This window comes from Grampus griseus (assembly GCF_964374135.1).
Source record: "Grampus griseus genome assembly, chromosome: 8".
Lineage (NCBI taxonomy): Eukaryota > Metazoa > Chordata > Mammalia > Artiodactyla > Delphinidae > Grampus > Grampus griseus.
The window spans coordinates 69,233,495-69,261,490 of NC_139002.1; the positions used below are offsets into that span (position 1 = coordinate 69,233,495).

A 27,996-nucleotide genomic window follows, 5' to 3' on the forward strand; every position below is an offset into this window, starting at 1 on the left:
TGCTTTAACTACTTCCTGGCTTTAGAACTGATTGGTAAAAGTTCTCGTATTTTAACAGTACTCCTATTCAAGGTAATAATCCTCATAGTTTAACTGTTATGTGTTTATACAGTTTTCTTTTACTTCAAGTAATTTTAAGTATTAGAAGGGAAAGGGGCCAACATCTTATTCAAGGCTACTGACTTGTTTACTCCACTTGGAGTTTATAAAAGTAGAGTCTCTACTTTTTGCTAGTGTTAGCATGTGACTCCTACTGGGTGATCTTAACCTGGAACTCACTAGCCCATCTAAGAACTCAGGTGGGCCACTCAAGAAAAACACCTGGATCTCCTGCTCCCTCACCTACTACATTAGTGCTACTGAAAGAGAGACCGCAGCCTGGGAGCATCCACAAACTGTTCGTTACCATCCTACAATGAGAGACAGAAATTAAAAGCATTCAGAAACTTTTATAGTAATTTGATATTGCCACAATATCCGAGAGTATGATTATTTTTCTAACAGTTCATGTTTTGTATTACATTAGGAAATTGTATCATTCCACGATGGTGAAGGTTAAACATTTTTTAAACGGGCCCTTTACCTCAGTCTGAGCGGCACTGCACGACGCCACACCAGTCAGAAAGCCTGCGAACCACAAGCTTCTGAATCTCTCAAATGCTTCTGTACCTAAACAGTAATAGCTGCTTCCAGACTCGCATACCTACGTGTCTATGACCGAGTGCCCTGCACTGGCTCTTCTTCTTATGCCTCTAACATCCTACCCTATCAAGCAATTCAACTGCCCCATCACCCTCTGACTTTGCCACAGAATTTCTATGAGTAGTAACCCAAACTTACTTCCCCCACTTCCTTTTCCTCCAATCACACCACAACCCACTATGATCTGGTCCCCCAAGCAGACTGACCAAAACAAATCTCTCGAACTCATCAGCAACCTCTAAACCTGCACTGCTGCCCCTTACCCCCCAGTCCTTGCACAGCACTCAAAGCTCTTTACCACCCCTCAGCTTCCTTGACAACAGTCTCCTGGGTCTTTCCAATTATGGGCTGCTTCTCTTGGCTTTTTCCTGCCTTTTCATCTTTTAATTTCCTAAGTGTTCATTCTCCCCAAAAGTGTTACCCTGGACCTCTCAAACACACCTTCTATCTCAATCCACTCCCACCTCCTCAATCATTAGCTCAAAATAGATCAATTCCAAATCTGCATTTTTACCCCCCGCCTCTTCTTTCATGCTCCAGTCCCCATTCCCCAGTGCCTTCTGGACTAACGCTGTATGTAACTGCCACAATCACCATATCTTTTATTTCTATCACCAGAAGGTTGCCTGTGCTCCTTATCCATTCATCAAATGGTTTTCTGCACACGCCAGGCAAAGTGGGTAAAGCAGTAAACCCAAAAGACACAGTTCTGCCCTCACAGAGCTTATGATATTAAGGTACAGGTCAGACAAGATAGACAAAATAATCACAGGTGGGTAAGTGTCATGAAGTAAATACAGGGCAGTGTGGAATTAGAATGGGGTGGTCAAAGAGGGCTCTCTGAGGTGGCACCTAAGCCAGGAGCAAAAGGGTGAAACAGCTAATGGCAACAGTCAAGGGAAGCAAGTGACTTGGAAAATACTCCGCCAGTGCTAGGGTGTGAGAGAGCAAGTCAGCTTGAATGTGAGAGGCAGGAAGATGACACATCCTGCAGAAGGTTTCCTTGTACACTATGGGGAGGGATTCAGATGTTAGTCCAAGTGGATTGAGATGATGACAGATTTTAAGCAGCAGTGTAACATTTAATTTATGGTCTAAAAAAGATCCCTTTGACTACTGAAGGAACGGCTTTGTGGGGGCAAAGTGGAAATAAAGACTACTTCACAGACTACTGCAATAACGTGGGTGTGAGACAGAGGGGTTAGACAAAAGTAGCAGAACAAATGGAAAGAGAACAGACTCCATAATTCCAATAACCTCTCATCTAACCACCCCTCCTTAACTCCATACCTGTCCATCATGCGTACTACACTAGACTGAATTCGGGCACTCCCTGTTCAGAAACCTTGGCAGGTTCCCATTATATACAGAAGGGCCGTCATATTTAAAGCCCTCCACAACCCAAGCCCAGTCTACTCTGTAATTTTTTCCCCACTGCATTAAAATCCTTTTAGATTAAGGTTCCAATCCCAGAATACACCCTGCATGCTGCCAGCTCTGTGCTTCTGCCCAGGCTTTTCCCCAGCCATTCCACACCTCACTCTTCTCCTCTCTTCCCACCTCAAAGCCTACCAATCTGTCAAGCTCCAGCGAAAACATCACTTCTAATTAAGAAGCAAAGCTCCCTCAGATTTTCTAGGAGGAATATAAAGTATCACTTCTGCTGGACCTGAGAACTTTCTGCACACTCCTCAAACTCTGCCTTAACTCTACCCTCTCGGCATTTGTTTTTGTCACTCTGCATCTTCCTCCACTAGACACTGAGTAATTTGTAGGAAGGAAATCTATCCATTCCCCAGAACACCCAATAAAGCCTTACACAAAGAAATCTGTTCAAATTAAAATGCTTTTAGAAGCCACAGCAGGAGGGGCACTTTCATGACATAATCAAATCCCATGCCTGCTGGATGGGCGACCCACAAACTGGAAAATAATCATATCACAGAGATTCTCCCACAAGAGTGAGAGTCCTGAGCCCCACATCAGGCTCCCCAGCCTAAGGGTCTGGCATCAGGAGGAGGAATTCCCAAGGCATTTAGCTTTGAAGCCCAGGCAGGACTTGAGTGCAGGAGGCCCACAGGACTGGGGAAAACACAGACTCGACTCTTGGAGGGCACACACAAGGTTTCACGTACACTGGGACCCAGCACAAAGCAGTAACTCCATAGAAGCCGACGCTGGACCTACTTACGAGTCTTGGAGGGTATCCTGGGGAGGCAGGGATCCACTGTGGCTCACTGCGGGGGGCAAGGACACCAGTGGCAGAAGCCCCAGAGAATACTGATAGGTGTGAGCGCTCCTGAAGGTTGCCATTTTGGCGTCAAGACCTGGCCCTACTCAGGTTCCAGTGCTGCAAGATCTCAGGCCAAACAACCAACAGGATAGGAACACAGCCCCACCCATCAGCAGACAGGGTGCCTAATGCCACACTGAGCTCACAGCTACCTATAAACACATCCCTTAACACAGCTCTGCCCACAGGCAGCAGTCCCTCCCACCAGGAAGCCTGCACAAGCCCCTAGACCAACCTCACCCACCAAAGGGCAGACACCAGAAGCAAGAGGAACTATGATCCTCCAGCCAGCGGAAAGGAGACCACAAACAAAGAAACTCAGACAAAATGAGACGACAGAGAAATATATTCCAGACGAAGGAACAAGATAAAAACTCACAAGAACAACTAAATGAGGTGGAGACAGGCAACCTACCTGAAAAATAATTTACAGTAATGATAGTAAAGATGATCCAAGATCTTGGAAAAAGAATGGAGGCACAGGCTGAGAAATTACAAGCAGTGTTTATCAAAGAGCTAGAAGATTTAAAGAACTAACAGAGATGAACAATACAATAACTGGAATCAAAAATACACTAGAAGGAGTCAATAGCAGAGTAACTGAGGCAGAAAATAAGTGAGCTGAAAGACAGAATGGTGTAAATCATTTCCACAGAAAAGAATAAGGAAAAAAGAATGAAAAGAAATGAGGACAGTCTCAGAGACCTTTAGGGCAGCATTAAACACACCAACATTCGCATTATAGGGGTCCCAGAAAAGAGAGGGGGGGGGCCTGAGAAAATATTTGAAGAGATTAGAGTCGAAAACTTCCCTAACATAAGAAAGTCCAGGAAGTGCAGAGAGTTCCACACAAGATAAACCCAAGGAGGAACATGCCAAGACACATATTAATCAAATTGACAAAAATTAAAGACAAAGAAAAAAGTATTAAAATCAACAAGGGAAAAGCAACAAATAACATACAAGGGAACCCCCATAAGGTTATCAGCTGATCTTTCAGCAGAAACTCTACAAGCCAGAAGGGAGTGAACGATTAAAGTGATGAAAGGGAAGAAACTACAACCAACAATCCTCTATCCAGCAAGACTCTGATTCAGATTCGATGGAGAATCAAAAGTTTTGCAGACAAGCAAAAGCTAAGAGCATTCAGCACCACCAAACCAGCATTACAACAAATACTAAAGGAACTTCTCTAGGCGGAAAATAAAAAGCCAAAACTAGAGTCAAGAATATTATGAATGAGAAAGCTCACTGGTAAAGGCAAATATAAAGTAAAGGTAGGAAATCATCCACACACAAATATAGTTTCAAAACCAGCAATCGTGAGGAGAGTACCAATGCAGGATATTGGAAATGCGTTTGAAATGAAGAGATCAGCAACTTGAAACAGTCTTGTTTATGTATAGACTGCTATATCAAAACCTCAAGGGAACCACAAACCAAAAATCTATGTTAAATACACACACAAAAAAGAAAAAGCAATCTAAACACATCACTGAAGACAGACACCAAATCACAAAAACAGAGGAGAAGAAAAAGACTTCCAAAACAAATCCAAAACAATTAACAAAATGGCAAAAAGAACCTTCATATCGATAATTATCTTTAATGTAAATGGATTAAATGCTCCAACCAAAACACACAGACTGGCTGAATGGATACAAAACCAAACCCATATATATGCTGTCTACAAGAGACCCACTTCAGATCAAGGGACACATACAGACTGAAAGTGAGGGGATGGGAAAAAGGTGTCTATGCAAATGTAAATCAAAAGAAAGCTGGAGTGGCAATACTCATTATCAGACAAAATAGACTTTAAAATAAAGAATGTTGCAACAGACAAAAAAGAACAATACATAAAGATCCTGGGATCAAGCCAAGAATAAGATATGACAATTGTAAATACATATGCACCCAACACAGGAGCACCTCAATATATAAGGCAAATGCTGACAGCCATAAAAGGAGAAATCAACAGTAACACAATAATAGTGGGTGACTTTAACACCCCACTTTCATCAATGGACAGATCATCCAGACAGAAAATCAATAAGGAAACACAGGCCTTAAAAGATACATTAGACTGAATGGACTTAATTTATATTTATAGAACATTCCATCCAAAAACAGCAGAATCCACTTTCTTCTCAAGAGCACATGGAACATTCTCCAAGTCAGATTACATCGCGGGCCACAAATCAAGCCTCAATAAATTTAAGAAAATTGAAATCACATCAAGTATCTTTTCTGACCACAATGCTATGAGATCAGAAGTCAACTACAGGAAAAAAGCTGTAAGAAACACAAACACATGGAGGCAACACAATATGTTACTAAACAGTCAGTGGATCACTGAAGAAATCAAAGAAGATATCACAAAATACCAGAGAAAAATCACAACGATCCAAAACCTATGGGACACAGGAAAAGCAGTTCTAAGACGGAAGTTTATAGAAATACAATCTTACCTCAGGAAACAACAGAAACTTCAAATAAACAACCTAACCCTATACCTAAAGTAACTAGAGAAAGGAACAAGCAAAACCCAAAGTTCTGAAAGGAAAGAAATCATAAAGATCAGAGCAGAAACAAATGAAATAAAGATGAAGAGAACAATAGCAAAGATCAATGAAACTAAAAGCTGGTTCTTTGAGAAGATAAACAAAATAGATAAACCTTCAGCCAGACTCATCAAGAAAAAAAGGGAGAGGACTCAAATCAATAAAGTTAGAAATGAAAAAGGAAAAGTTACAACTGACACCACAGAAACACAAAACATCATAAGAGACTACTGCAAACAACTCTATGCCAATAAAATGGACAAGTTAGAAGAAATGGACAATTTCTTAGAAAGGAACAATCTCCCAAGACTGAACCAGGAAGAATATATGAACAGACCAATCATAATACTGAAACTGAAACCGTGATTAAAAAACTCCCAAGAGGGACTTCCCTGGTGGCTCAGTGGTTAAGAATCTGCCTGCCAATGCAGGGGACACAGGTTTGAGCCCTGGTCCGGGAAGATCTCACATGCTGCAGAACAGCTGAGCCTGCACTCTAGAGCCCACAAGCTGCAACTACTGAGCCCACGTGCTGCAACTACTGAAGCCCACGTGCCTAGAGCCCATGCTCCACAACAACAGAAGCCACCACAATGAGAAGGCCACACACCACAGTGAAGAGTAGTCCCCACTCGCCGCAACTAGAGAAAGCCCGCGCACAGCAGTGAAAACCCAACACAGCCAAAAAATAATTAATTAATTAATTAAAAATAAAAACTCCCAACAAACAAAAGTCCAGGACCAGATGGCTTCACAGGTGAATTCTATCAAACATTTAGAGAAGGGTTAACACTTATCCTTCTGAAACTCTTTCAAAAACTGCAGAGGAAGGACCACTTCTGAACTCATTCTATGAGGCCACCATTACCCTGATACCACAACAAAAGATACCACAAAAAAAGAAAAGTACAGGCCAATATCACTGATGAACACAGACATAAAAATACTGACCAAAATATTAGCAAACCAAATCCAACAATACATTAAAAGGATCATACACTAAGATCAAGTGGGATTTATCCCAGGGATGCAAGGATTCTTCCATATCCGCAAATCAATCAGTGTGATACACCACATTAACAAACTGAAGAATAAAAACCATATGGTCATCTCAATAGATGCAGGAAAAGCTTTTGACAAAATTCAACACTCATTTATGAAAAAACTCTCCAGAAAGTGGGCACAGAGGGAACCTACCTTAACATAATAAAGACCGTATATGACAAACCCAAAGCTAACACCATTCTCAACGATGAAAAGCTGAAAGCATTCCCTCTAAGATCAGGAACAAGGCAAGGATGTCCATTGTCACCACTTCTATACAACACAGTTTTGGAAGTTCTAGCCATGGCAATCAGAGAAGAAATAAAAAGAATCCAAATTGGAGAACAAGTAAAGCAGTCACTGTTTGCAGATGACATGATACTACCCATAGAAAATCTAAAGATGCTACCAGAAAACTACTAGAGCTCATCGATTTCAGTAAAGTTTCAGGATACAAAATTAATACACAGAAATCTGTTGCATCTTCCTATACACTAACAACAAAAGATAAGAAGGACAAATTAAGGAAACAATCCCATCTACCACTGCATCAAAAAGAATAAAATACCCAGGAATAAACCTACCTAAGGAGACAAAAGACCTGCACTCTGAAAACTGTAAAACGCTGGTGAAAGAAATCGAAGATGACACAAACATATGGAAAGATACACCATGTTCTTGGATTGGTAGAATCAATATTGTCAAAATTACTATACTACCCAAGGCGATCTACAGATTCAATGCAATCCCTATCAAATTACAATGGTATTTTCCACAGAACTAGAATGAAGAAATTTTTAAATTTATATGGAGACACAAAAAACTCCAAATAGCTAAAACAATCTTGAGAAAGAAAAACGGAGCTGGAGGAATTAGGCTCCCTGACTTCAGACTATACTACAAATCTACAGTCATCAGAATAGTATGGTAGTGGCACAAAAACAGAAATATATTAGATCAATGGAACAGGATAGAAAGCCCAGGAATAAATCCACACATGTATGGTCAATTAATCTACGACAAAGGAGACAAGAATATACAATGGAGAAAAGACAGTCTCTTCAATAAGTGGTGCTGGGAAAACTGGACAGCTACATGTGAAAGAATGAAATTAGAACACTCCCTGACACCAAACACAAAAATAAACTCAAAATGGATCAAAGACCTAAATGTAAGGTCAGACACTATAAAAATATAAAACTCTTGGAGGAAAACATATGCAGAACACTCTGACATAAATCGCAGCAACATCTTTTTTGACCCACCTCCTAGAGTAATGAAAATAAAAACAAAAATAAACAAATGGGACCTAATTAGACTTAAAAGCAAAGGAAACCATAAACAAAATGAAAAGACAACCCACAGAATGAGTTGAAAATATCTGCAAATGAAGCAACCGACAAGGGATTAATCTCCAAAATATACAGACAGCTCATCCTGCTCCAAGTCAAAAAATACACAAACAACCCAATCAAGAAATGGGCAAAAGATCTAAGTAGACATTTCTCAAAAGAAGACATACAGATGGCCAAAAGCACATGAAAAGATGCTCAACATCACTAATTATTAGAGAAATGCAAATCAACACTACAATGAGGTATCACCTCACACCAGTCAGAATGGCCATCATCAAAAAGTCTACAAACAATAAATGCTGGAGAGGATGTGGAGAAAAGGGAACCCTCCTATACTGCTGGTGGGAATGTAAATTGGTACAACCACTATGGAGAACACTATGGAGGTTCCTTAAAAAACTAAAAACAGAACTACCATATGATCCAGCAATCCCACTCCTGGGCATATACGCAGAGAAAACCATAATCCGAAAAGATACATGCACCCCAATGTTCACTGCAGCACTATTTTACAAGCCAAGACATGGAAGCAACCTATATGTCCATTGACAGAGTAATGGATAAAGAAGATGTGGTACATATGTACAATGGAATATTATTCAGGCATAAAAAAGAATGAAATCATGCCGTTTGCAGCAACATGGATAGACCTAGAGATTATCACGCTAAGAGAAGTAATTCAGACAGAGAAAGACAAATATCATATGATATCACTCATATGTGGAATCTCATTTTTTAAAAATGATACAAATGAACTTACTTATAAAACAGAAACAGACTTACAGGTATCAAGAATAAACTTATGACTACCAAAGGGGAAACTTGGTGGGGAGATACAAATCAGGAGCTCGGGATGAACATATACACACTATGTAAGATATATGTAAGATGGATAACCAACAAGGACCTACTGTATAGCACAGGGAACTCTACTCAGTATTCTGTGATAACCTATATGAGAAAAGAATCTAAAAAAGAATAAATGTATGTGTAACTGAATCACTTTGCTGTACATCTGAAACTAACACAACATTGTAAATCAACTATACTTCAATAAAATTAAAAAAAAATTAAAATGCCTTTTTTCTAAAAAGTACTTTGAAACTTTATAAGCAGTCACTGGTTAAGTACCTTTAAGTGTTTGAATGATATTGAAAAGTGATCACTTTATCATCATCTCCCATTTACCTGCCAGTTACCTGTTCAATGGCATCACTATGTATAGGAATGGGAAAGAAAGAAATTAAACCAAGTGGTGACGAACAGTTAGAGGAGAAACAAGTTAGACCTTAAGTATATACAACTTTGTTACACTGAATTTTTTTTTTTTTTTTTTTTTGCGGTACGTGGGCCTCTCACTGTCGTGGCCTCTCCCGTTGCGGAGCCCAGGCTCCGGACGCGCAGGCTCAGCAGCCATGGCTCACGGGCCCAGCCGCTCCGCGGCATGTGGGATCTTCCTGGACCGGGGCACGAACCCGTGTCCACTGCATTGGCAGGCGGACTCTGAACCAGTGCGCCACCAAGGAAGCCCTGTTACACTGAATTTTAATAGTCAAAGGATAAAGTATATATATATAAAACAAAACTCTGAAGTCCCAAATTTAGAGAATCATCAGTGTAAGAGGTGTGTCAATAGGGCATAATGTTCAACTCTGAAACACTGTAAAGCCCTAAACAAACAATATAGGGAGAAAATTCCTAGGACAGAAATTCGTGACTGTTAATTCAGGAAATGCTGCTTGAAAGAATTTCCACATTCATAAGAGAGTCTGAAGTTGGGAGTGTAATTTCAAATGCTGAATGTGCTAAAGAGCAGGACTGGCAAACCATGGCCCACAGATCATATCCAGTCTGCCATCTGTTTTTGTACAGAATTATCTTTACAATTTTAAATGAAGTTTTGAAAAGAATTCAAAAGATTAATATTTCACGACACACGAAAATGACATGGCGACTTCCCTGGTGGTCCAGTGGCTAAGACTCCGTGCTCCTAATGCTGGGGGCCCAGGTTCAAACCTTGGTCAGGGAGCTAGATCCTGCAGGCCGCGACTAAAAGATCGCGTGTGCAATCGTGTGGGCCCGTGGGCCCCAACTGAAAGATCCTACGTGCTGCAAGGAAGATCCTGCATGCCGCAACTAAGACCTGGCGCGGCCAAATAAATAATTTAAAAAAAAAAGGAAGAAGAAAGAAAATTATATGAAATACCAACTTCAGTGTCCACAAATAAGGTTTCATTGGAACACAGCCACATTCTTTCATTTATACACTGTTCATGGCTGCTTTGGCACTACAATGGTAGAGCTAAGGGGCTGGGACAAAAACCACATGGCCTGCAAAGCCCAAGGTGCTATTTACGAACCGGCCCTTTAGAGAAAAAGTTTGCCGGCCCCCAAGCTAGAGAGGAAAACACAATGGCCACACAGACAAGGACTATTCGTGTCACAAGACTGGCCATTCTCTGTGAGAAAAGATTTCAAGTCATAGATTGATGGCTACAAGGTACCTCTGATTATATGATGGAAATCAAATGCGAACGACCTCAGCTTCCGGTTGTGGAGTAGCATGAACCACATTTTATCCTCCTACCTTAGACAATCAGAAAACTAGAGTAAATATGTGAAACAACTGTTTTCAAACATTATACACCAGGCAGCACAGGACCACAATCCCTGATGGAAGAAAAACAAATAAACTAAACCTTAAGACTGTCCTGGCTCTCTGCCTAGAGACACATTCCAGATTGCAGAGGGGATAGGGGATTCCAAGCAGGTCACAAATGTTTCCCTGAGCTAAAAAGACAGACACTGGAGATCAGGGAGTTTGCAGCAGCTGAAAGCTGCAGGACAAAGTTCTGGAGGAGAGAGAGCCAAACAGAGAAAGAGCTCCAAAAATATGCAGAGGGTCAACGAGGCTTTGCTAAATATTAACATATGCATGTATAGGGTGAAACTCCAGGAGGCTAGGGAAAGAATGACACAGGAGCTGCGAATAGAATGGTTTCCCCAGAGCTCATATGAGGCTGGGAATTGTCTGAGTTCCCATGAGCCAAACTGGAGTCCTCAGTGATTACACAGGGCATTCAGCAGAGACCCCAAAAAGGCCACACCTTAGTAGTGGAGCTAAACTATCCTGGGAAAAAAGCTACTTGAGTCTGCATGAAGCTTAAAAAACAAGCCTTGAAAGGATCAAACAACTACAAATAAATTAACTGACTACCAGAACAAAGCCCAAGAATCTTTAGATGAAGGCAACAAAATCTAGGCACCCAACAACATAAAATACACAATGTCCAGCATCTAATATCAATAAAAACTTACTAGACATGTGAACGAGCAGGAAAATGAGACCATAACTAGAGAAAAATCAGTCAATAGAAATAGATCCAAAACTTACAGACATGATCAGCAGACAAGGATGTTAAACAGCTATTGTAACCATGTTCAAATATTCAAAGCAGCCTTTCTCAACCAGGGTTCTGCGAGAGAATTAAGCAGTACAAAAAGTTATTTGAGGGATTATTTTCTCAATTCTCCCAAGGATGGTACACAGCTAGAACCATTCCAGATGCACAGAAGTTAATTCACTACATACAACAGATAAGGCATTAGACCCAATTCTCTGGGAACTCAATTGAGAGGGGCTGGATAAGAGAAATACATGAACATAATGAGGAAAGAAACAGAAGATATATTTTTTAAAAACCAGGACTTCTACAGGAGGAAAAAACGTCAGGTCTGAAATGAAAAATTCATTGGATGGGATTAACAGCAGATTGAATAACTGCAGAAGAAAACGTTAGGGAACTTGAAGATGTAGGAATAAAAATTATCCAAAGTAAAGCATAGAGAGAAAAAAAGTAAACTGAGATAACAAAATTTAACTTTTAGGCTGCTTTGTTATAAATCATCTACTCAGAACAAAATAAAAGGTTTCCCACTAAATATGAATGTTGTATAGACTATCTCTTATTATCTGAAGTTACCAACGATAAATAAAAAAAACTTCCCCAACTGAAAGTACTAACAAGGATACAAGATAGTGCTATAGCACCAAAAGCCAGGGGATAAATGTGGTATCTTCCTGGGCAGTAATTTTAATTAACATTCAAATAAATTTGTGTGCTTTGCTTCAGCTGTTTTAGGCATCATACTCAGAGAGAGTATATGTGTATGTATTCACCCTCCTCTCCCCTCTACAGTGAGAAATCTCTGTCAGGAGCACTTCACAGAAAAAGTTAAAGAAACAATGACTTAAGAAAATATTCAGGAAATCACTAAAAACACCAAGCCATTTCACTTCAAGTTCACCTACTAAATATCCAGTATTGATCTTAGATTCAAATCCTCAGGAAAAGGCATAGAGCTATGAAAATAAGTTTCCTCCAACACTCATTCCTTCAATAAACCACCAAAATAACAAGTCATCAAGCATCATCTTGTGATAACAGATCGATTTTAATTCTAGCACCTGAAGCTATACAAGGGTATGCTTTATAATCTTCATGGAACTGTTGTACACATTCAATAAAGTGACAACTGTGCAATACCACTTAGTATCTCAAAATCAGGAACATACTTTTGAATTGTTTAAACACAATCCACAGAATTAAAAACAAAATCAGAAGTCACCCACAGTTATACTAATTGTCAATTAAAAGTTTTACCATTTACTACTTGATATAGCAGTCAATATCTAGTAGGGGATATCGGAAGTGATTTCAGATTCTCATCCTGTTGTACTCTATTGGGAAGGTTTCTTGAGTAGCTATGTGACTGGCCAAAGGTGGGTACAACCAGGACCAGAACAGCATGTAAGGTTCTACCACAGTTTCTGTAGTTTTCACTTTTTTTCCTTTGTCAGCTAAAAGTGAAGTGAGAATTAAATACTTATCTTTACATATACACAAGGTATGCTGTGAAAGCATATTTGCTTACAAACATATAAAAATACTTGTTAACTAGTTTGATAAGAAAATAATGTATAAAAGTATATAGCAAAACATTAATCATCTCTGACCCTGGAAAGATCAATTCCATATTTTATATTACAAACAAAAACAGTTTTAGTTTTTTTGAATCCCTTATCCAGAAATACTTGAAAAGGAAGACAGACAGAAATTATTTATTTTTACTCTCAACATGGCTGTGAAAAGAGTTAAATTAAAAAACCAAGAACACTAAAATGCCTAAGTCCAGAATGAGTCCAATTATTTGGCCACACAGAATATTATCTTTAGGAATAATAGTAAAGGCTTTACACGCAGTTTTTAACCTATAAATACAGTAGGCATTTTGGTATTTTGGCCACTGGAAAACAAAAGGCTATAGCATCAGTAAAGGTCTGAGATGTCTCACTTTTGTGGATTCAATTCAGTGTATTTAAGGTTAACTAAAGTTGACATCAAAATTTTTAGAGATAGGCAAAAATTCACATTTTTTTTAAACTCCCTATGTTTCTATTTAGAGTAACAGTAGGCAATATGATTCCAGAAGTTAAAAGTTATTTCACAACCTATGACTTCAGCTTGGCAAACAGCTTAGGTTCCAAAACTGATCCATCCCTATTAAAAGTAAGCCCTTAAAAAAAGAATGTGTCTGTGTATATAGATATCCATTTTAAAGGAATCAGATAATCTTTGAAGCAGCCTTAGTGTTTCCTTTAAATCTGTCTTGACTGACCATTGGATCAGCTTCATGGAAAGGATTAGCCAGCTTCTTGGTCTAAGGCTACCACGGTGATCATTTATCTAAGGCTAGAAAGGTACCAACATGATGTAAACTGTAAGGAGAGAAGGAGAAGATGAGGGCTTTTCCTGGCAGTTGGTAGCTAAAATTCAAGGGATTCTTAGAAAATGACACAGTGGCAGCCTTTCTTGTCTTTTTCTTTCCGTGTTGGTTCTGGTGAAGGAGGACATTCCTGCTCTTGAAATTTCCTGTAAGATAGAAAAACCTATAGATAATTGACTTTTTGGTAATACATTATTATAAATGCAGGTTATTGTTGGATGAGTCTGGTTTATGTGCATATGCTTTTCAATGTTAAATTTCAGCTAGGGAGTCAAAGCAAATCTTTGGGGGCAGGGAGGTACAAATGCTTCAACATGAGCATAAGCAAAGCTGTCTGAGTTTCATTTATGGGTGAGTATTCAATTAGGTGAGATGCTGAATTCAACAACCTCTAAATTCCCTTCCCAGTTTGAAATTCCATGACTCTAAGGTATCCTTAGGAATGAACATCCATCACTAAAGTACCTGCCCTTATGAGGTATGCCATTCCTATCCTGGTTTTGCCACTTCGTAACTACAAATCTGTATTAAACAAGTTAGTTGACCTCTCTGAGGGGTGTTTTTTTAGGAGGGATAATAAAACCCTACCTTTCACAGTTGCTACGAGGATTAAAGAAGATTTTGTTATGTTCAAATGTCTAACAGCCTCTGGCACAAAAAAGTCTCATGTACCCCCTTCCTCACTCCTGACTGACTGATGGATGTGGATCAATTCTGAGGATCAAAACCAAGGATTAAATATTTCAAAAAAGCAATAAAAATTATTTTTAAAAAGCACTGGTGGGACTTCCTGGTGGCACAATGGTTAAGAATCCGCCCGCCAATGCAGGGGACACGGGTTCAATCCCTGGTCTGGGAAGATTCCACATGCCACGTAGCAACTAAGCCTGTGCGCCACAACTACTGAACCTGTGCTCTAGAGCCCACATGACGCAACTACCGAGCCCACGTGCCACAACTTCTGAAGCCCACGCACTCTAGGGCCCACATGCCACAACTACTAAAGCCCGTGTGCCTAGAGCCCGTGCTCTGCAACAAGATAAGCCACCGCAATGAGAAGCATGCCCACCACAAGGAAGAGTAGCCCCCGCTCGCCGCAACTAGAGAAAGCCTGCATGCAGCAATGAAGACCCAACATGGCCAAAAAAAAAAAAAGGCATTGGTTTCGGGGTGGGGGTGGGGGGCAGGTAAAATACACATAAAATTTACCATCTTAACCATTTTTAAGTGTACAGTTCAGTGCTTTACGTATATTTACAATGTTGTGCACTACTATCCACCTCCCAAATCTTTTCATCTTGCAAAACTGAAACTCTGTATTCATTAAAAAATAACCGAATTTGCATTTTTAACAAACTACTAAAAAAAAAAAAAGCAATCTTCTTTTCCAACCCACAAAGAGAATGCCCTAGTAACGGGCTAAGAAAAAGTACAAGTAGAAGCCCATAGCTCAAAATGTCAATTCACCTTAGACGTACAACTAACAGGAACTAACTCCATATACCTGTCAAACTAACTAGCAGGGAAACCAGCAGAACTAAGAACAGAGGATGAAACAGAGGCCAAGCCACCAAGACCCAAAATAATCTCACAAAACCCCACCTGCTAAAGCAACTCACTCTTTCTCACACACACCAACTCCAGCCAACCTCACTCACCGCCTCCAGCTTCTTGGAACCCAGTAATACTTTCTGAACCACAGAGGCCTCCTAGGCCAGCGAACAGAAAACCTCTATGAAGTCTGGATATCATACTTCATATGCTGTGGGACTGCTGAATCCCTACTGCCTGGCTTCCTCGTGGCCTGGGAGGAGTGGGTAGGAAGCAAAGCTAAGAGCACAGGCTCTGGAATCAGAGACCTGGATTTAAGTCCCAGCTCTGCCATTTAATATGTTCAAATTATCTCACCTCTCTGTATCTGTTTTCTCATCAGAGAGTAGGGGCGTTATTGGGCTGTGGTGGGGATTAAATGTAGTAATGCACGGGAAGCAGTCAGCACAGGATCTGGCAGAGGCTACCTACCACTCAAGTGTTAGCTGCTGTCGTCACTATCTTCACACCACTGCCACCTTTGGAAGGTGCACCAATTCTTTTCAAAATCTCTATGTGTACTCTACTTCAATATAATAAAATTAGGCTTTTTATGTAGGAAGTAACCAGAATTATGTACGTAATTAAAATTTTTAACATACCATGTCAAAAATGATTCCCAGAAAAGAATCACTCCTACATACAATTTCCTCTTACGAAAAACATTTAATGGCAATTTTTTTTCTTAATTTTTTTAAAAAGCATAATGTGACTACCCATCAAATTCAATAAACTAAAACAAACTTCTGGGATGTGTTTTGCTTACCTTATAACCCGGACAAGTTCATGGAAAGCTTGATCTACATTCATCCTAATCTTTGCTGACGCCTCCATGTATGTTACCTTAAGTTGTCGTGCTAACTGCTGTCCTTCTTCCTGCGTTACCTGAAATTTCAAGAGGTGTGTTTGAGGTACAGTATTAACGATTAGATCTGCTCCATCTACTGCTTGGCCACACACTGCACTGTTAATCCAGCCAGAGACCAAGCTGGTTTGCCTTAAGACGAACCAAAACACTTAATAGCTTAACTCATAGTGCTGAAGCCCACCTCCGCAGAAAAACTCAGAACATGACAGAAGCAAGATGTCAGTCTAGTGATTACTCAAAAAGTATTAAATACAACAGTGATAAATTCTGGGAAGTACAAGGTGCTATGGGAGTGTATAACCCTGCTGAGCAGGTCAGGGAAAGCTTCCCTGAGGAAGTGATATTTAGGTAAAGTGTATGGAGTTGGGTCAGGGTGAAGAAGTATCCCTGACAATCGAAACAGCAGGCATGAGGGCACTCCAAGTTCCAGAAACTGAAAGAAGCCTAGAGTGGCTGGAATACAATAAGCTAAGAGAGAAAATGGCAAGAGATGAGGCTGGAGAGACGGGCAGGCCTCAAGAAGCCATGGGGTCTTCTTCACGTCTGCATTCCCCAGTACCTGGTACTTGGAAGACTCTCAATAAATATGTGGGAAAAAAATAATGAATAGAACCACAAGCCCTCACAATGCCTTCCTTACATGAAGAAATGAAGGAAGGTAGGCAGGGAAGGGTGGCATTGCTGATGACATATAAATGGTAGGCCAGAGTAAGAAAAGGCTAATTGAATATTAGCCCTATATAGTAGATGCCCTATAAATATTTTAAATGTAGAGGGTTGGAATAGTGATAATTACCTACAACTATTAAACTATATTACATTTATATTTATATAGTGGGCCTGAAAATTCATATTTCTGAAAAAGTGACTCTCACTGCTGTCATTACCACAAAAGTAAACACTTATACAAGGTTAGAAAATTACAGATGGGCAAAAAGGAAAAAAAAGAAAATTTAGGAACTTATCATCCATACAGAACCACATTCTTCTCATCTTTTTTCAATGATATACATTTTTCTCTGCAAAACAGAATCATAACTTTTGTATCTTTATCTTAGAACCTGGAACTATGCTAAACTCACTTATCTAGGTTTGTTTTGTTTTGTTTTTGTAAATTCCATAGGCTTTTCTATATAAGCAATCATGTCATTTGCTAATAAAGACAGTTTTGTTGCTTCCTTTCTGATGTGGATGTTTTTTCATTCATTTTCTGGCCTTACCTCACTGCCTGGAAGCTCCAAGACAGCAGTGGTGAGGCGGTACTCCTGACTTGTTTCTGATCTTAGGGAGAAAGCATTTGGTCTTTCACCATTAAGTAAGCTGTTGGTTGTAGGGTTTTATTACAGATGCCCTTTATCAGGTTAATAAAGTTCCTCACTATTCCATTTATAAAGAATTTTTATCAGGAACCGATGCTGGATTTTGTCAAATTTTTTTCTTCTGCATCTGTTGAGATCATATGATTTTTCCTTTTTAAAGTCTGTTAATATGATAAATTATACTGATTCACTTTCGCCTGTTAAATCAACATGGCATTCCTGGAATTAACTCCACTTGAGTGATAATGCATTGTTCTTTTCATATATTGAATTCTATTTACTAAAATTTTAATTAAAAAATTTTACATCAAAAAAAATTTTTACATCTATGTTTATGAGAAATATTGAACTGTAGTTTTCTTATATCTTTGTCTGATTTGGTATCAGAGTAATACTGGCTTCATATAATGAGTTGGAAAGAATTCTCTCTTCAATTTTCTGGAATAGTTTCAGCAAAATCAGTTTAGTAAAATTTAGTGAATCCATCTGGGCCTGGAGTTTTGAGGAAAGGTTTTTACAATAAATTGGACTTATCTTATACATATAGTACTTCTCAGCTTATCTATTTTTTTCTTGAGTTTGTGCCTTTCAAGGAATAGGTCTATTTCATCTAACCTGCTAAATTTATTGGCATAAAGTTGTTTATAGTATTTCCTTATTATCTTTTAAATATCTACTAAGATTTGAAATGATGGTTATCTCTCCCTTTTTGGTTTTTCTTTACTTCTCTATGTTTTTCCTATTTTCAATTTCATTGGTTTCCATTCTTATCTTTATTATTTTACTTCTGATTACTATGGTTTTAATTTGCTCTTTTCCTTATAGTTCTTAAGGTAGAAGCTAGTCACTGAATTGAAACCTTTTTTCTTTCCTAATACAAATATTTAATGCTATAAATTTCTCTATAGGTACTTCTTTAATAGCACCCCACAAATTTTGATATGCTGTTTTAGTTATCATTCAGCTCATAATACTTTGTAATGTCCTGTGTTTTCTTTGTACTGAGGGTAAATTAAAAGTATCTTAATTTCCTCATATTTGGAGATCTCCTAGATATCTTTGTTATTTCCAATTTAATTCCACTGTGGTCAAAGAACATACACCATCTGACTAGAATCCCCTTAACTGTATTGAGACTTGTTCTATGACCCATTCTCATTTCAAAAGATGTATATTCTGCTGTTGTTCAGTGGAGTTTTTACTAAACGTCAGTTAGGATAAGTTGCCCAACAGTGTTCTTCAAACCATCTATATCCTTACTGATTTTCTTTCTACTTGCTCAATTATTGACAGAGGTGCTGAAACTTCTGACTATAACTGTTCTTCCCATTTTTGCTTTAAGAATTTTGAAGCTGTTATTCATTACATGAATGTTTAGGATTGTTAAGTTCTCTTGATGAATTAATCTCTTTATCATTGTGAAATGATCCTCTTTATTCCTAGTAATAATATTTGCTCCGAAATCTACTTAGTCTGATATTTATATTGCCACTTCAACTTTTCTTTCATTAGTATTAGCATGGTATACCTTATCCCATCCTTTGTACTTTTCACCTATTTGTATCTTTACGTTGAAAGTAGATTTCTTGTAGGGTCTTGCTTTTTATCCAATCTGACAATGTCTGCCTTTTAATTGAGGTGTTCACACTATTTAAGTTTAATGTGATTATTGCTATAGTTGGGTCATCTTGAAATTTGTTTCCTAACCATCCCATTTATTCTTTGTTCTACTTATCAAAAGTTGCCTTCTTTTTGGTTAACTGTATTGTTTTCATGATTCCATTTGATCTTCTTTGTTGGCTAATAAACTATGTACCTATTATGTTATTTTTATAATTGCTTTAGAGTTTATAATATACATGTTTCACTCATCACTGTCTAATTCAAATGATATTATGTCAATCCATGTATAGTTTAAGAACCTTATAACAATAGTATGTTTCTCCCTCCTTCTCTTTTTATTACTGTTACCTATTACTTTAGAATACATTGTTATTATTTTTGCTTTAAACATCCAATTATGTTTTCAGGAGATTTAAATAACAATAAAAGTAATTTATATTTACCCACATAAATGGGTAAAGGTGTTCTTCATTTCTTTGTATAGATCCAGATTTCCATTCGGTATGGTTTTCCTTCTTTTTTGCATTTCTTTTAATGTAGGTCTGCTGGTAATAAATTCTTTCACTTTTTGTTTATCTGGGAGAAGTCTTTACTTCACCTTTGTTTTTGTTTTTTTTGTGGTACGCAGGCCTCTCACTGTTGTGGCCTCTCCCGTTGCGGAGCACAGGCTCCGGACGCACAAGCTCAGCGGCCATGGCTCACGGGCCCAGCCGCTCCACGGCATGTGGGATCTTTCCAGACCGGGGCACGAACCCGTGTCCCCTGCATCGGCAGGCGGACTCTCAACCACGGCGCCACCAGGGAGGCCCTCACCTTTGTTTTTGAAGTAAATTTTCAGATGAGTTTTTTCTCTCAGTACCTGGAAGATGCTGTGCCACTATCTTCTTTGCATCGTCTCCTGTGAGAAACAGTGTGATTGCTGTCATCCTTATCTTTGATCCTCTGTATGCAATGTTTCTCCCCCTCTGGTTACTTTTCAGTTTTTTCTCGTTATCACTGCTTTTAAGCAATTTCATTATAATGTGCCTTGTAGTTTACTTCGTATTTCTTGTGCTCAGGGTTTGTTGAGCTTTGTAAGTTTTCATCAAATTTAGAAATTTTTCAGCCGTTACTTCTGCTGTTAATCCCATCCAGTGTATTTTTCATCTCAGACATTGTAGTTTTAATTTCCAGAAGTTTGATTTTGATCTTTTTACATCTTCCATGTCTCTACTTAACATAGTCAATATTCAGTCTTTTCTCTAGCTTCTTGAACATATGGTATATGGTAATAATAACCATTTTAATTTCTCTGCTCACCAACTCTATCATCTGTGTCATCTCTGGATCTGTTTCTATTCACTGTCTTTTCTCCTTGTTATGGGTCATATTTTCCTGCTGCTTTACATGCTGGGTAAGTTTTGAGTGGATGCGTGGCTACTAGATTTTTATCTATTGAGTTCTGGATAATTTGTATTCCTATAAATATTCCTGAGCTTTCTTCTGGGATGCAATTATTCGGAAAGTTTGATCCTTTCTATTGTACAGTACCAGAACAGCATTACATCTAAGGCTGATTTTGCCCCACTACTAGAACAAAACCCTTCTCAATGCACTATTCAATACCCCAGGGATTATCAGGTTTGACACTCTGGCTGATTAGAATATTCCTGGGCCCTGTTTTAGCTCAAGGTATTGTTCCCTCTAATCCTTTCAGGTAGCTTGTTCTCCTAATTTAATTTTATATTCTCAAAATTCAGCACCTTTAATGCAATATCATTAGGGCATTACATTAATGCATATACATCTAACAATTACTTCATAACAGTTTATACTCTGTTGTATTCTGAAAGAGTGGCAGGCAGGTTCTACATAGTATTAGTATACCCAAGTTTATGTAACTTTAAAATCTACCCTGCCTCTCTTCAAAACAGCACAGGTACCATAAGGCCTATGGTTTGAAATATCAATCAATCAAATCAAGCAAGCAATTAACAATAAGTAAGGAAGCCAAGTAGGAAAGTAAATCTTTACAGAGCCACCAATTTAGAAAGGACAATTCTTTTTAAGAAAAGTTGACATAAAATTCCTTGAAGTAAAATTACATCTTGAAGTGAAAGAGATATAAAAGAAGAAGAGATATTTATTTTATATAAAATAAATTTTTGTGACATGTCAGTCTTAATCAATTATTTACTTTACTAATATAATTTGATTGGGGGAGGGAAATATATATCCTTAAGAATTTTGTTCCTTGTATTTCTGCTCAATTATTCTTTAGAAAGCTACCTTGCCCTATCCCACCTACATAATGCAATTCGGCCAGAGGGAAACAGCAAATGACCTATCTTTATACAATTGAGAAAAATTAATGAATTAATGGTCTAGATGACAAAACAATCCCACGGCTAAGACTGTCTATGTGCTTCATTTATTTATTTTTAAAGCACGGTCTTACATCAGTCTTCCAGGAATCGAGGTCAGCAAAGTTCATACACACATTTCTGGTCAAGAAATCTCTAACCACACATAAAGCTGCTTATGAGCTTACTGGTGTAGCACTTTTAACGAAGATAGCATCACTACCACCAAAGGAAAAAAATATGACAAAAAGAACACCACATGTACCAAAGCCAAAACACTGTGAAGCCAGAAATCAACAAAAGATTGAAAGCTACACAAACAAGGATTTCCCAGAGGTTCCCCAACCCAGAGAATTTTACAAAGATACCAAATCCTAAGCCTGGATATTCTGGTTTAGTAGGTCTGAGTGCTACCAGAAATGTTTTGTTTTAAACAACAAAGGTGAACCTGATGCAAGAAATTCAGATTTACATTTTGGAACCTCCAGTGGGACTCAGTTCTAAGGCACAAATGAATATCTGTGAAAATCCACAATAACATGGGTTTATCTAATACTACCTATTTTTAAATAGAGAAGAGCAAAATGGGAATGATGAGGGCAGCTTTATTAAACAAACTAAGTTTAATAAGAATAGAGTACAGCATCTGCAATAGTCACTTAGGGATGTGTTGAGTTAATGAATAACCTAAGTTTACAGAAGCAAAACTTGTTTTGTTTTTCAAAAATATCTATTATGTAGAAAGAATCAACATATTAATACCACATCTTGATTCACTGATGCCTTGATTCATTCATTCAGCAACTGTATACTGAGTGCATACCTTTGTTCTCTGTGCTAAGGACAAAACATGAACAAAACTAAGTGGTCAAAACTGAGAAGCCATCATGGCGCTTACAAATCTTTTCTTTTTTTTTTTTTTTTTTTACATCTTTATTGGAGTATAATTGCTTTACAATGGAGTGTTAGTTTCTGCTTTGTAACAAAGTGAATCAGTTGCAGACAAGGCACAAACAGGTGAGGCCAGAGAAGACCCTTACTCTATTGTTGGGGGGAGGGGCTTCTTTTTCCTGGGAGGCTGCAGGGCACATTGTGGTCGAGGTACTGACAGATAAGAGGAGTGGGGATTAATACACTTAAGTAATCTATTGTTATAAGTGTAATGGGCTCCTTTCTCGAATTAATGGTGGCCAGTAGAAATTAAGTACCTAACAAGGGGGACAGGAAAGGGAGAAATTGAGGCAAGCCAGGAGAGGTAAAAGGGGGAAAAGCAAAAACAAATTTTTTTAAAAAGGCAAAAAACCATTGACTTCTAGACGAGGCTGAGTCAAGGACAAGGAACTTGAAATCAGAGCTATCATGAAGTCCACAGTCCAAGCCCACACACAGCTGCTGTATGAAATTTCAGAATCAATATGTTGTCATATTTACCTACGTTTACATTTTAGCAAGGGCAAGTAAATCATTTACCCATATTTTCTTCCTATACCTCTGACAGAATAAACAAAATGATCAATGTATCTCTAAGGGCCCAGGTATGTGGTAACACTGCCATTCAAATTCTACAGATCTCTCTTTATTTCGGTGACCTTGTTTTTTCTACTGCTCTGTCATAAGTGCCTAGAAAATGTTCTATAAAAAAACTGGATGAATAGGTGGGTGGAAGAAGCAAGTCCACATAGATACAGAAGTCAAAAGGAAATAGGCAGTCTCTTCTGGCTGATCTCCCGTCCCTGATGTGTTCAGAATCTCAGGAGCAGTAGTAGGAATGCCCAGGGCTGACCCACAAATTCAAAGAACATGGGGAACTGGCACTTGCTATGTAAGAGAAAACGGGCTAGAAGCTAGAGAAAGTCCAAAGGGTAGAGCCTAAGACAAAGGCAGAAAAGAACAAGCTGATCAGCAACTAAGAGCAAGCCAGACTGGTCACTGACCTAAAGAGATGACCAAAAAGTCAGCATTTCCAAACAAGTAGAAGAAGTTATTATGAGGTGCCTGTGGCCTGTCCAGGATCAGTTGGTAGAGCAAGTAAGGGTGCCAAGGCATTACAGAACATCATCTTTAATTCTGAAGAGACTTCTAAAAGGTAAAAACCTTTAGTACAGCATCTCAATTTCAACTGCACCAAATATGGCCCTCAAGGCTTGGAGGGGTAAGGCATGTTTGTCTTTGTACATCCAGGACACAGCATGTACACAGAAGAGAGTGTGCCTGAGCCCTAAGACACCTGAGAAAGACAAGGAAGTACCAACAAAAGGAGAGGGGAGGGGGAAGGATGCATAGGGAATGGAGTTCCAGAGCTAAGTAAACAAAGTGTTTCCAAAAGGAAAGTGTGGGCAACTGTGTCAAATGTTACATCTGTGCAAGTGGCGACCTTGACCAGGTGCTATGCCTGCAGTCAGTGCAAACAAGAAAAAGAAAGGAAAGGAAGTAGAGTGTAGATAACGCTTCTAAGGAGTTCTGCTTACTAGGAGGAGCAGCAAAAAAGGTTCTCAGGGAGGAATGTGAGATTAGCTTTTGCCGTGGTTATTACTTTTTGTTTTAAAGGTGAGAGCATTGTAGCATGTCGCAAGCTGATGGGAATAATCATGCAGGAGAGAAATGGAACACCTGGATGGAACAATTGCTGGGGTGATGCCCACGAGGAGCAATGGATGGGCTTCAGTGCCTATCAGAGAGGCTGGTCAGGGAGGTGAAGTTTATCCATGCAAGTGGGAAGAAGCAGAATTAATGGGACATACGTGCCCTTAGGTTAGTGCATGTGGAAGTGGGAACATGTAAAAATATCTCAGTGAACTAGGAAAATACCACTCATCATCAATCTGCTGAGGATGAGGAAGGGGAAGAAAGTGTTATTAATTTAAAAATAGAAAGTAAGTAATAATCATCCAAACAAGTGGGAAATGAATAGACTAGAGAAATGTAGTAGGATTTCCAGTCAGCACTAAAGGCTCTCACATAAGAGTAATGATGATGACCTTTACGCCTGAGTGCAGGGTGAAGGAACCTAGAAAAGAGAAGACAAAGCATGCGAGGAATAAAATGTTTCTTTGTGCCTATCCTTCAGAGAGGAGAATCTATAGGAAGGAGCAGAAAAGTAAGCAGTCAGTTTTCAGCCATTTGCTTTTCTCCCTTGGATATATATACATTTCAACTTTTCAGCATGTACATAGTACTTAATGTCTATGTATATGTTTTAAAGCAGAGAAATTAAGAACTTACCCCAAGCTAATTGCCTATCTTTAAGGTGATGGAAATATTACACTTATCATCCCCTATATTGCTTCTTTTACCACCTTGTTCTTACTTTACTCTGAAATCTATTACTTTTATAAAAAGAAAAAACTTAGAAGAAAAATTTATAAATCTATGGTAAAAACAAAGCCAAAGTGCCACAATATGTTAATATCTGCAGACAGATGGAAACCACACTCCAAATACTGGCAATCTTCAATATATAAATGACTTAAAAGTAACTCATACAGACCCCTTGCCCCCAAGCTAATCATAGCAAGGCTTGTTTAGTTCTGATGGACATACTCCCTTTCCTCTGTTCTCCCTAATCTTGCCTAAACTATAGAAGGCTCCCACCTCACCCCAGGCCTACCACTTATTCCTTTACTGGAGTTACCACCGTAAAAAAGTTTGAAAAAAATCACAGCAGGAAACATATCTATCTAGCATTAGATAGGGCAAGAACTGCTTGCTCCCTGCAGAGTTACTTTGCCATTATTCCCCAGATCCAACGACATCTAAAAGTGTTTCTAGTACTAGAAAGGACTGAGAAGAGCAGTAAAAAGGTTCTACTGGGCAATATTTAATAAACATAATTAGATTCAGAAACACTGAAGGAAATGGTCCCCCAAAAATAAAATATAAATGAGAAAAAAAAATGGGACTGTCTACTCCAGGTTTTAAGATGTGAGCAATGTCATATCCTAAATTACTTCCAACAGCTTATACTGGTTTGAAATGAAGACTGAATGTTTTCACCTTAAGGTTATAATAATTCAGATTTGAAAGAGGTCTGACAGTAAAATTCATTCTACAACAGGTAAACATTTCTAAACCTTAGCATTAGAACAATATCATTCTCTTAAGTTCATGCTTTAAACTTGGTATACCTTCAACAAAATTTACAAATAGAGCACACAAATCAAAGATTATATTTTAAATAATAGTTAACTACAAAATGGAAGGCTATCCTCAATGCTGTTTATCAACCAATTTTTCCTGATGTTTGCACTTTCAATCAAAATCTGTTAACACAAAAATCTGTTAACACAAGGTTATATAGAAACAAGAGAACTTAAATACTGGCAAAAATTAAGTATTTAAACAATTGTATTCCAGATGTGGGATAGAGACTAAAGACCTAAAAGAAATGAAGACACCAAAAGAACCCCCAAATAATGCAGAGCCTCCATTAATTTATATCTGAACTTGCTCCCCTCCCTCACAGAAAGAGGAGGCCAATATTTACCCAAAATTTTTTAAATTGTATGTGAAATAAGTGGGTAAAGAACAAGTGAGTATAAACAAGCCTGCAACTAAATACTAAAAATATTATTTTCCTGCAGGTTACTGGTGTTAGAGCTGCCCATGTGAAGAATTAACGGAAAATTCAGTCATTAATGGGACTTAGGAAAAATCCAAATACTGTAATTTAAATCAAAGTCATTCTCTAAATGAGGTAATTTAGCATTAATACTGAATTACAGGTAAGTTTAGGAGTATCTAACTAAATTAGAGCTGTGGGTGTTACCTAAGAAATTACAACATGTGAATGGAGCTGGTGCAAATACTTGCTGGCTTATAGAGTCCACTGAAGTTCTGTATACTATGTAAAAATGTAACGCCCCCAGATCTACTTCCTTTTTATCTGTCACCTATCATAGGACCTCTATGAAATCCAGTGTGCCACACTCAGCACAGTGTTTTTGATCACGGCACTTTCTCATTAAACGTATCTGTTCACTCACATGATTACAAATAATTGGCTTCCCAATAGCAAAATTCCTTCTCACCTGTCTCTGATGATCCAGATCTGCTTTATTACCAATTAAAATCATTGGAAACTCATCACGATCCTTTACTCTGAGAATCTGTCTTTGAAACTTATAGATTTCTTCAAAACTAAAAACACAAAAACAAATTAATCAATTTGGTCAACTATCAGAATTCAGAGTCCCATGCTCCATTTACTACTTTATTACTTTTCCTTTTTCTATAAAAATAAGAATGCAAATTCAATGAAACAGTGATCTAGACATGAACAGGAGACCTACAATTGAATATTGATACAAACCTGCCTCTATCTGTGACTGAAAAGACCAACAAGAAACCCTCGCCAGTTCTCATATACTGTTCTCTCATAGCTCCAAACTCCTCTTGTCCCGCTGTATCCAGAACTAAAGAAAAAACAAGAAATGTAATTATGTTCGTGTTTTCATCTTACAAAAATGGCTTCCTCACAAGGGCAGGCCCAGTTAAACTGGGTCCTCTGGAGCACACCATACTTAGTATAATTTAAAAAATGGCATTCTCCTTTTAGTACTTTATTCAATGCTAAAGACAAATATATTGTAATGGCAGACAGTTTCAGAGTTATCTTCATCAGTGCAGGTTGATTTTCTACTTAGACTATATTAGCATAGCAATTACAAGGTCAAGAATATCAAATACACCTAGGCAGACAGTCAGATAACCTCTGAAGTCTCTTGGATGTTTACCTCCTCCATGAAAAGAACTGAAAAAGATACCTGTAAATTCAAGAAAGAAATGCTGGTCCACCCCACCCCCCAAATACCATACTGAATGTACAGATGCTAATGTATTTCTTGATCTCTGTGAATAAAAGAATCATACAAGTTAAAAGAAAAGGGCTTTCTTTTGTGGAGAGGTGGAAAGTTTAGCCAAGCACAAAACACTATTTGCTAAGGCCTCTGTGCTATAAACTCTAAGCAAGTTAGCAAATGTTGAAGCCTTTCTATATTTACTTCACCCATTTCAGCCTTCATCAAAAGGTAGGAAGAGCCGAAACCTCATGTTTTTTCCAAATGTCCCAACAAACACAACTTCAGCAAGTTACAGTGACATGACCAATTTCACCAGGACAAGCTCAATCCAATTATTTTACATAACGTTTACTGAGGAATATTTAAATTGCCTAGTATGCAGATTCATCAATCAAAACTAATGAAAGAGATGGGCTTATATTCAAGATCATCTAACATTTCAATTGTAGTATTTAACCTAGCAAAACATCAAAGCTTACTTTTAAAAATATGATACGTGAACCATCAAATAAAGGAAGATTACTTACTATCTAGCCGGGCTGCCCGGTCATCTATCACGCACTGCTTTGTGTAGGAGTCCTCAATGGTTGGATCATAATCCGTTACAAAATAGGACTGTAAGAAAAAGAACCTTATTTTAAAATTTATGTTTACCTGCCCAAGTACCAATGTAACTTTATCCAGAATTAATCAAAATAATTTCATTGTATT

At 38.3% G+C, this 27,996-nt stretch overlaps 1 protein-coding gene across 1 annotated transcript in view; it reads right to left on the reverse strand.

Annotated features, from left to right (window-relative positions):
• Positions 1-12,400: 12,400 nt before the first annotated feature.
• Positions 12,401-27,996, reverse strand: part of RRAS2 (RAS related 2) — a 70,565-nt gene continuing 54,969 nt past the window's right edge. The window contains exons 2-6 of the mRNA XM_082660304.1: positions 27,813-27,900; positions 26,796-26,898; positions 26,515-26,623; positions 16,102-16,220; positions 12,401-13,891 (exon numbers count right to left, since the gene is read on the reverse strand). Of these exons, the coding sequence (XP_082516430.1) occupies positions 13,804-13,891; positions 16,102-16,220; positions 26,515-26,623; positions 26,796-26,898; positions 27,813-27,900 (507 nt within the window). The 3' untranslated portion in view covers positions 12,401-13,803. The remainder of the gene's footprint in view (positions 13,892-16,101; positions 16,221-26,514; positions 26,624-26,795; positions 26,899-27,812; positions 27,901-27,996) is intronic.